The 10,047-nt window shown below is 36.5% G+C and overlaps 3 protein-coding genes across 4 annotated transcripts; 2 read left to right on the forward strand and 1 right to left on the reverse strand.

Annotated features, from left to right (window-relative positions):
• Window positions 1–2,423: 2,423 nt before the first annotated feature.
• LOC100119448 (polyprenol reductase) lies at window positions 2,424–4,100 on the forward strand. The gene is made up of 5 exons (XM_001603176.5): window positions 2,424–2,988; window positions 3,055–3,203; window positions 3,290–3,478; window positions 3,550–3,845; window positions 3,925–4,100. Exons 1-5 carry the CDS (start codon window positions 2,807–2,809, stop codon window positions 4,015–4,017), a joined length of 909 nt encoding a protein of 302 aa, XP_001603226.2. The 5' UTR covers window positions 2,424–2,806; the 3' UTR covers window positions 4,018–4,100.
• Window positions 3,851–6,204, reverse strand: LOC100119483 (tumor suppressor candidate 3). Its single transcript, XM_001605739.5, has 6 exons — window positions 5,902–6,204; window positions 5,377–5,673; window positions 5,022–5,303; window positions 4,800–4,950; window positions 4,554–4,719; window positions 3,851–4,463 (listed from the first exon to the last, which is right to left on the reverse strand). Exons 1-6 carry the CDS (start codon window positions 5,983–5,985, stop codon window positions 4,448–4,450), a joined length of 996 nt encoding a protein of 331 aa, XP_001605789.2. The 5' UTR covers window positions 5,986–6,204; the 3' UTR covers window positions 3,851–4,447.
• Window positions 6,205–6,329: 125 nt separating this feature from the next.
• On the forward strand, window positions 6,330–9,982 carry LOC100119513 (protein germ cell-less). Of its 2 annotated transcripts, XM_008207026.4 has the most exons (9): window positions 6,330–6,762; window positions 7,120–7,243; window positions 7,326–7,422; window positions 7,702–8,071; window positions 8,153–8,422; window positions 8,496–8,549; window positions 8,620–8,838; window positions 8,922–9,012; window positions 9,085–9,970. In XM_008207026.4, the coding sequence occupies exons 1-9, from the start codon at window positions 6,617–6,619 to the stop codon at window positions 9,211–9,213; spliced, it is 1,500 nt and encodes a 499-aa protein (XP_008205248.1). In that variant the 5' UTR covers window positions 6,330–6,616; the 3' UTR covers window positions 9,214–9,970. The 2 variants fall into 2 exon arrangements, with proteins under 2 accessions (XP_008205248.1, XP_003426041.1); XM_003425993.5 differs by lacking the exon at window positions 8,496–8,549 and having other exon boundaries at window positions 9,085–9,982.
• The last annotated feature ends 65 nt before the right edge of the window (window positions 9,983–10,047 follow it).

A 10,047-nucleotide genomic window follows, 5' to 3' on the forward strand; every position in this document is an offset into this window, starting at 1 on the left:
TATTTTTCTATCTTGTTTTTTAAAAACAAAAAAAAAAAATGGAAATACGAAATGGAAATTGTAGGGAGTAATGGAAAATAATAATAATAATAAACAAACGTGATAAAAAGTGTGGGGGTAAAAAACGCGTACGAAAACATACACTTTGGTATAAGCGAGCGACTGGACGCCTGCTGCATATAATGCATATACATTATACATATATATGGTTTCGAAGCGTAACAATAAGTGAGCAGAATCACGCCTGTCGAGGAAAATTCGAGAATTCCTATATGTATATGTAACTACTTTTGCCAAGTTCCAATAATCTTCTACAATTAGTATATCTTTTTGTCGTGAGAGACACTCACACGTGTTATATACTTGAGTCCGTGATCGTCGTCTTTCGTACGAACAGTCAATCGTGCCTTTTTGGTTCGTCTTTTTGTTAAACGAAACTTTTTCTCAAAGATTTTTGTATTGTTTTTTTCTCTTTTTTTATGAATATATAATAATTCTATGTCGCATACTTTACATATATGCATGCGTATGATAATGATTAACCGTAAATAGTGTCATGCGTACCTATATCAAGAGAAGGGTATAGCTGCGTATAGGCTAGAGAGGTGAGGGTGATGTATTTTGTAATAGCGACTCGCGTCGAAAGATGTAACGTTTAAATATGTATATAATCTAAAACTTGGTACTATTATAATTAGAGAATTTTGCAGAAACATTCGTTTTTTACAATCTTCCTGCACACATTGGAAATTCATTTGTACATCACACGTATTGTAAATTATAAATGATACAGATAGTGGAGTAACGCTTGTACTCGTATATACGGCGATGATGTTTTAGTTGCGCTTTGTTTCGTTTATTTTCAGACTATATTAATTTACAGTTTCCGATTGCATATACTTTGTTACAAAGAATCGAGTTAGCTAGATTTGGTTTTAAAGCTTTTTATGTTTCAAAATTTGACAGTGTTGTACATTCCTATATATTTATGTTGCACTATAAAATGAAATCCTTATATAACTCTTATAAGTGATAGTATGCATTGTATATCATAAAAATACCAGTCGTACTGTTGTTGTTATTACATTATTATATATTATACATATTTTTATTATTTTGCTATAATTATAATATTGTTGTATCATCCTTATTAATATTATTATTGCTACGTCTTTATTACTTGGTAATATAATCCATTGCCATTGCCCAGAAACACAAAATGTAATATTTTAATTGTAATTGTATGTAATTTTTTGCCTTTAAAATTTGCGAGAAACCGAAAATACATACGCGTTTTTTGTCTCTGTTGTTGCAAATTATCTATACTATGATATTACAAGGTTGTTATCAAGCGGCGCATTTTGTTCTAATTTTATTGTAAAACTGTGATTACGGGCCATTACGGATTATTCAGTGGGATAATAATAAATAAACTTAAAAAGAGATGATGAAGCGTGCTTAAGGGAGAAAGAGTATGCGAGAGAAACGAGAGAAATATATGCAACGATATTTTTTCATTACTATACCGCAGCGTTTATTAAAAAAAGAAGAAAAAAGAAACTTTTCAGCCTACGAAATATCTGCACAAAAACCCATTTGTCAAAAGTTTCAACAGTTGTTTTTACTTATATATATATATTATACAAATAAAAGGAAAGTTTTTTTCAAAATAATCGAACGCATAAGTTGTAACATAAGATACTTTAAATACTTTCAAAATACTAATAATTGTAGCTCAGTACATACCTACCTATATCTATTTACCATATTCGACTAGATAATAGATGCCAATGAATTATTTCAGATTCACCTACATCACTGAAGATCTTCAATACTATTGTAACGACACAATTATTATACTCTCTTTGCATAAAATCTATGTACACGCGGCATCACGCGGGTCTGACTATATTAATCGATCGATGATCTGTTATACATTGTAAATTTAATTTATCCAAACAAAAAATCGACTTGTGTGCATCAAACTTACTCGACTAATTCGTAGGATTGAGAAGACAGCAATTCGCTATTATATAAGAGTAAATAAAAACTTTCTACCATGTAAAACTTGTCGATTCAAATTATTCGCGCGCTCATGACCTAACCAAATTACACTCGTGCGTATCGAATATGTTTATGTTTACCTTTCATCCGATCGTCTGTTTTCCTATGTAACGTGTGACTACACGCAGCGTACACGAACTGGTCGTATAACCGCCTCGCGTTAACTTTTAATTATGTCGATTCCGAAGCTGTCCCATGTATGTGCATCTCTATTACTCCACATTGGTATTCTAGTGGCGGACGTTACATTATGCGCTTTGTACTCGCGGAGTTCATGGACTGGCGTTTGCCAATCGATAGACACTCGTCGACGAATTTATTTATTCATTAAGAAATTAGCGAGTCTTATTTGGCGACTGTCGCAACATGTTCCAGCACGAAGAAGCAGTATTGTTCACGTCGTCCCCGAAGATCGTCATTTCCCCACGACTCGCCGATAGTCGCATTATTATTATAATTGAGTCGCGCAGTCAGTCAGTTGAGTTAGTCGTTCGCAGTCTTTCTGGCAATCACCAGGCTGAGGTTCCTTGAACCCGTATAAGGTAATAGGCGAGAGATTAACCGTTAAGCGTCTCTCTCTCCCTCTCCCTCTCTCCCTCTCTGCTCCTGCGCTTCCCAATGAAAACAAACAAAGACCAGTAGTGCGAGCGCGCTCCGAAATCTATATGTGCTCAGGACGTCGCGCAGTTAACGACTTTCGACCTCGCGATTGCGCCCAGTGAATTTTAATTGGATATCGAACATGACTCTGAATCTAATAAAGATCGCGTTTATATTTAGCGCGTGCACTACTGGCTTTCTCGGCCTGCTGATTAACTTTTTCGAGAAGTACCTGCCAGCCTCGTTATCTAAGATCTTCAGGTACGGCAAGTTTGCTGCCGACATCAAGGATGCTGTACTTGATAAGTGCGAGGTGCCCAAAAGGTACGTCATAGCAGGATGATTTATTATTCGGGATTTTCACAGTTTACCAATTGTCTCTTTTGTTAGATGGTTCAAGCACTACTATGCGTTTGCTGGGCCGTTTTCTACCATAGCAATAGTCATGGTTTTCTACAGATACTTTTTTGGCGGGAAACATGCCGATGCCGTGCAGTTGGGACTTAGTTTCTTGTTGGGAAAACCAATTAGGTCCCTAGGTGAGTCATACGTGTGGTCTTTTGAGTTTACAAATTTCTGGAATTTATACTTTATTGGAATCTATATTGTGATTGTGAAATTTCAGTTCCTGATGAGAATGTCATCCTAGCCATGACCATTTTCACAATTCACTGCTGGAAGAGGTTCTATGAGTCTCATTTTGTTAGCGTCTATAGTGATCAATATATGAATGTTAGCTTGTATCTACTTGGCTTTTTTCACTATTTTGGATCAGTAATTAGCATAGTTGGAGAGTCACAAAATTTTCTCAAAGGTATGGCAAATGGTTTTGTAACAATAAATTTAGAAATAATAAAGGGTACCACTTTGTATTTTCTTGTGTAGGTACAGAAATTGATTTAAATTGGTCAAGATTGAGCATGTTAGACTGGGCATGTGCTCTCATATTCCTTGTATCAACATACCTACAGTATAGATCAAATATCATTCTGTCTAACTTGAGGAAAGATAAGAAAGGAGTTGTTGTTACCAAAAAACATAAAGTACCACATGGAGGATTATTCAATTATGTCACTGCACCCCTACAATTGACAGAAATCATCTTGTATTTATGTTTGTCTGCCATCTTGAGAAGTGCTTCTACATTTCACTTTGTCACACTGTGGGTATTAATCAATCAAGTAAGTGACGATTTTGTATTCAAATTTTATTTATAAAGTATTTCACAAAACTAACAATTCTGTGTGCTTTCTTTTACAGATGGAATGTGCATATTTATCTCACGAATGGTCACTCAGAAAATTTGAAAATTATCCAAAATCTCGAAAAATAATAATACCTTATGTATTTTAGTTTTACAAAAACATTTTTAATTTTATAAAATACTATATTTTTTTATTAAAAAAATGCTAAATAAATGTTTTGATAAAGTTAAATGCAGTATGTCAATAATTTAATTGAAAAATTAAATCTCCCCAGATAACACATGAAACTAGCTGCATTTTTGCAAAATTTTACCAAACTTTAAAGCACACAATAAAACAGTGTTATCTGGAAACACATTTAACTGAATTTACAAGTTTCACTTGTAAGGACTGCAATCCTTCACACAAATATCTATACACGCATTAATCTTCAAATGGAAATTACACGAGTTTGTTTCCATTTTATTTGGATACTATTTGTCAATGGATGTTAAACAGTCTTTTTTGACAAAAGTCTTGGTGTGATTGAGATGCATAGTACATATCAATACCTGCAGTATCCAGTGAAAGCTTTTGATTTACTTGAAGAGGAGGCTGCAAAATAATTTATTTCAAGTTAGAAATAGATAAAAAAATTGGTATCTGTAAGGTATTACATCATCGTTTTGAATTATCTCAAAATACCTGTAGGGGTAGCCCTGAGCTTTGTTCCTGAAGATAGACAGCAACAAGCTGAAGAATATAGCTACCAAGGCCAATCCAATCACAGTGAATATCCTCCTTTTCTTTACATCGCCCTTGCGAGAAGCAGCTTCAGTCATGAGAATCATACCTAAAACTACTGCTCCATCTTTTTTCATTTGATATTAAGGAAGCACACTTTTAACAAAAAAATTAGTTTATGGTTATGTATATTTTTTAAAAGGATACTCAAAACCATAACAATGTATGTTTCCAAAACAAATTGGCCTTGTGAAGATCCATGAATGTAGGCCACATTGCCATTAGGTGATTTGTAGATAAATGGAGGGCTTCTGATATGGTTCCACATTTGACCAGATACCATTGTAAGAGTGAAGAACTATATAAAAAGAAACCATTATGTAGTGCTGTTCTCAAAAAAAGATACATGTCAGATTGTTGTATGCCTACCAGTGCTCCAAATCCCCAAATGGTTTTGTTGTAAATGAAATCAAGATTGTTTCTCCTTAAGTATAAGAAACCACCAATCAAAATTAAAAGCATCACAACAGCCACTGTTCCAGAGTAGCTGGGAGGTCTAAATACACGTATCTGAATATCAGTACGCTCAGAGATCCACTTAGCTATAGCCTCAGCAGCGAATCCAACTCTTTGAATGTCCATTGTATCAGCTGCCTTTGGTTTACCTTTTGCTGGGAAGTGCATGTAAACAGGTGCAGTATTCAACCTCATCTGTAAATAAGAGTATAATAAGCAAAGTTCTTGTTTAAAGTAGAATTAAATACAAATAAAAGTTTGTCTATACCATTTGGAAAACCTCTGAACCTTCGTCAAAATCAACCAAAGCAAAGAACAACTTGTTAGAGTAAGACTGGGAGTAGCGGAAAGAGTTGGCTACTATCACAAACTCATCGTTAGCATGCCTGCAGATCTGACACTGCCGCTGGGGAGCCATGGCTGTAAACATCACGATCACAGAGTAGTTCCTCGGCGTAGTCTTAACAAATTCCTTAAACTTGGCGGTGTTAAACTTCATCACCGGTCTCTTCATGGCCATGTCTGTGAGCTGTTGCACTCGATCGGACAATGAAGCGGTCTGGCTCTGTAATGAAAGATTAGTAAATACAGACTGCTTTTAGGTTAAATCAACTACCTGTAGTACAACTGTAAAATGAGCAATGAAATAAAGGAACACTGGCAGAAGTACTCATCCTGGAGCATTTGATAAAGCAGAAAAGCAACCCTCCAAACATGACAACAAACCACTTTCCCAGAAGGGTGAGTGACGTGTCGGCTGATACAACCACTGATAACAAATCCCGCAACTTACGCTTTTCGTCCTGTACTGACACGACGCATCGTTCAGCAAGAGTAGAAGCAGGCCCAGGAAGGGCAGGAGCATTTTGCTGGACATCGAGAACACGATCCTGGGGTCCCACGAGTCGGGACAACAGCAGCCGATAAAACGACGTAGACACAAGACTCAAGAGTCCAGCAAGCAACGTGTCGGTTTCTTCTTCGCGGCTCGCGCAGCCGACGCTTCGTCGCGGTTGACTTCAGAGAGCTCAATCTTTTCAAAGCTATATTCAAGGTATCCGCGCAACTTGTCCAACGGCTGCGATCTTCATACCATATATCGGAGCACAAAACAAAACAGCTGCTGATCCGACTGGTATAGCAGAGGTTAGGGAGGGGGGCTAGCGCGCACACACACACACACAAACACACACACACACAGGCGCAAAGCATTTTCTCTCCTTCCCGTCATCTCATCATCGCAATTGGTGCAGCTATCACGGAAATGTTTACGTTCTGGTCGGTCCGCGGTCGTACTTTTGGTTTTTGTGCTGCTGATACCAGTCTAGCTTCGAGGCGCTAAACGAAGGAAAGTCGTGGGCTGAGATGCTGTCGTGCAGAGAAAATTGACCACGCGGTCGCGTAAACAGAATACTTGTGTAATTTCACGGTGCTGTGACTGTCTATACGGAAGATTATCATCGGTTGTTCAGGATCATCGTTTATTTTCGTACGGTGCCAAGAGGGACATGGGGAGCTACGCGAGTAGGCTGGTGTCGGCATCGAATAGCGCGGTGAACTCCGTTTATCAGAGCAGGAAGAGGAAACGCATCCAGGAGGATGATTTTGAATCCGGATCGAGGTTCATTGAAGAGACTCTGCAAACGCCCAAGAGGTAGGCGTATGTTTACTTACTTATACACGCACGAAAAGCGCTAAAAATAATCCGCGACTCGCGCTTGCATTCGCCTCGTGTCACGGAACTCCTTTTGGAAATTTATCTCTTGCTACTCTTTCCTTCTATGTTTTGCTTTTTGATTCTCGTCGCGCGCTCTCGTTGTTTTGAGAGCTGGGATATACAAAGGATGCATGATTACATTGGTCAAACATTTAGCACAGGGAATGAGGTAACATGCCTTATTTACTCTGATGACATCATCCTGAGAATCCTCTTTCCATAAGCCAGTGTAGGAAAACAGAATGGGGACGACAAAAAGATGTGTTTTTGAAAATGTATGTTTCTAATTTACAGGAGAAAATTGATGACCACGGCTCAGTATATTTACAAGACGCTATTCGAGGAGGAAAAGGCCAGCGATATTACGGTGGTAATGCTCGGGAAAGCGTGGAGGCTGCACAAAGTTTACATAAGCCAAGTAATTATCATGGAGTCATAAATATCTGTAAATATTGCCATATTTCAACATTTTACAATTCATGAATTTCCATTTTTTTCAGAGCCCTTATTTTGCTAGTATGTTTTCTGGTTCCTGGCGTGAGACTAACGAGAGGCTGGTTAATGTAGAGATCACTGATCCCAACATCACACTTGATTGTAAGATTTTTGAATTTTTTCTTTGCTTAGTTTGCACAAGAGTTTTCTTTGGCAACAGGGAGGAGCATGCCTTGGAAATCTTGAAATGAAAAGTGAAAGTTTGTTTCCATCCATGATTGACCTCCTTTTCTATATTAGGGATTCTATGTCTCCTTCAATGGCATTGAATTTTCTACTTTTATGGTCTTGGAAGCTAACTGTCTTCAGCTGTGTTTACGACCCAAGTTTTATTTATTGTATCTTTCAACATATTAATAAAATTTTAATTATGTTTTACAGCACTCACTGTTGTACTCGGCTCTTTTTACCAGGATGAAGTCTGTCTTGAGCCAAAAAATGTGATTTCCATTCTTGCAACAGCAACACTCTTTCAACTTCAGGGTCTTATAGACGAATGCACTGAAATTATGGCCGAGACAACAAATATAAAAACTGTAGTTCCTTATTACAATGCAGCTGTTTCATATGGAGTGCCAAAGGTTAAGAATATCTGCAAAAGGTGGCTAGAATTTAATTTAATGGGATATGGTTGGCTTTATCCTTCATTTTTAAAAGAGATAAGTCCAGAATTAATGGCTGAACTTGTAAGCAGTTCAGACTTGGTAGTCATGCAAACGGAATTTTGTATTTACATGATGTTGAGAGTGTGGTAAGTCGAATTATTACTATACTGTAATGGGCACATTTTGATCATAATTGAACTTAATAATTGTAACTTGAAATATTTCAGGTTGTTCGTTCATGTACAAGATAAAGATGAAGCCTCACAACATGAGGAATTTTATAGAAATAAAACATGGACTGAACCATTTCTTGAAACAAAGAAGGGCAAAGTATTCAGTGCCCCTTTCAAATCACTTCGGAAAAAATATTTATTACTTAATCATCAAGACGTGAAAATTTTACAAAATGACAACCTAATGCCTGAGGACTGGTTATACAAATCTTACAAAGAGCAATGGCTACATATTTTGAGAATCGATTCAAACAGAGATACAGGGTTAGTATGCAAACGTTAAATTGCCTGTTACTTTTTCGGCGACATTCTAATTCCTTCCATGAATACACCCTAGATCCCTGATTTCACTTGTGACACGTTTCCTCCAAAAACAAGCGTTTCGATCTAGGTATTTGATTGAGCTAAAAATTTTACAAAATAGCACAAATTCAATGACACTTTTTTACTTTTTTTGGCAGGCCAAAAAGTTTGAGCGAGGAAACCTTTGCCAGAGAATGTTTTCGTTGTGCCAGATGTGTAGAGATTCCCGGAGAACACGTTTGGCGCTGGACTGCTTTTCACTTTGGTTTGGATCTGATTGTAAATTTAGACTTAACCGTACTGAGGTTCAAGAGATACAGTAGACTAGATTCTGAACATATAACAGCTAATCATAACAAACATCATATCGTCGTTAGGTACGCATAATAATACCTACAGTCAATGATGAATAATAATTTTTCAAGTTGCTAGAATAACACCTTCTTTTACATTTTCGTAGAATACGTCTGTTTTCATTAAATGAGCAAAGGCAAATTAAACACCTGCAAGATTCCGGACTAGTCAATCTTTCGTTACAAAGAAACCAAGAGGTAATTTTGATACTTTCTTTTATTATTTTTAAGCATATGCTTTTACTAATTTACTCATTTGAAATGTTGCAGAAACAAGTTATGTCTCTGGACAAGGAACTATCATTCCCTCTGCACATATCGGTTAACATGCAGGTCGTTACGCCTTTCACACCCGTCGAGGAGGTAAAAACTGTAAACACAGTTATCGCAAATACCTAGTCGACGAAGTCTGAACTTCAATATCGATTTTGCTTCGCGTATCGGTAACGTGGGGCGGACGCACTGTTAATTGCACGCGACAAATCTTAATAATACTAGTCTATAAATCGCATATTGTGTCAATGAAATAACGGTAATGGTTCGCATAGTGATTAGGCGCACAAAAAAAATCTTAATTGGATGAGCCGAAGTGTCATGAGCGGTACCAGTTACTTTAGTTTAAGGACTCGCAACAAATTTTTTATAACTTGAAAAAAATGAACTTTATTAATTTAGGAGCTACTTATAGTACCAAAACAATTTTGGTAGAATTGATACGATATACAATTTTTCATTCAATGAAGATTCTTTTTTTTTTCTTTTTCGTTTTATTCGATGGGAGTGAATTATTTTATTTCGCAAATGTTACGTTTTTCATATAGACTAAATCAAAAATGTTGAAGCGTAGAGATGAAAATTTACTAATGATCATTCCAATTTTAATTTATCACAAGCAATTCATCGGCAGAATAGACGAACTAATCTCATCGTGTCATTAACCAAAAACTTTAGAAAGTTAGTTCATAATCAAATCAATGTTGAATGTAAGTCTCATAATGTAACAAAATGTATTTTTCACGAATACATTATTTGTTGTTTGGTGCCTTCAAAGTATTGAGCTACATCTCAATGAAGTTGTACAGTATTAAGTACCAGTCTGTGGAAAAACTGTATACTTTGCACTTTATAATATAATAAAGCTTTTCTACGACGCGAATAAGGACAACTATATTTTGCTTCGTGATTTAAACTTACCCAACTTTTGAGAGAAAAATAAAAAAAATTCCAAGTCAA

This window comes from Nasonia vitripennis, chromosome 3 (genome assembly GCF_009193385.2).
Source record: "Nasonia vitripennis strain AsymCx chromosome 3, Nvit_psr_1.1, whole genome shotgun sequence".
Lineage (NCBI taxonomy): Eukaryota > Metazoa > Arthropoda > Insecta > Hymenoptera > Pteromalidae > Nasonia > Nasonia vitripennis.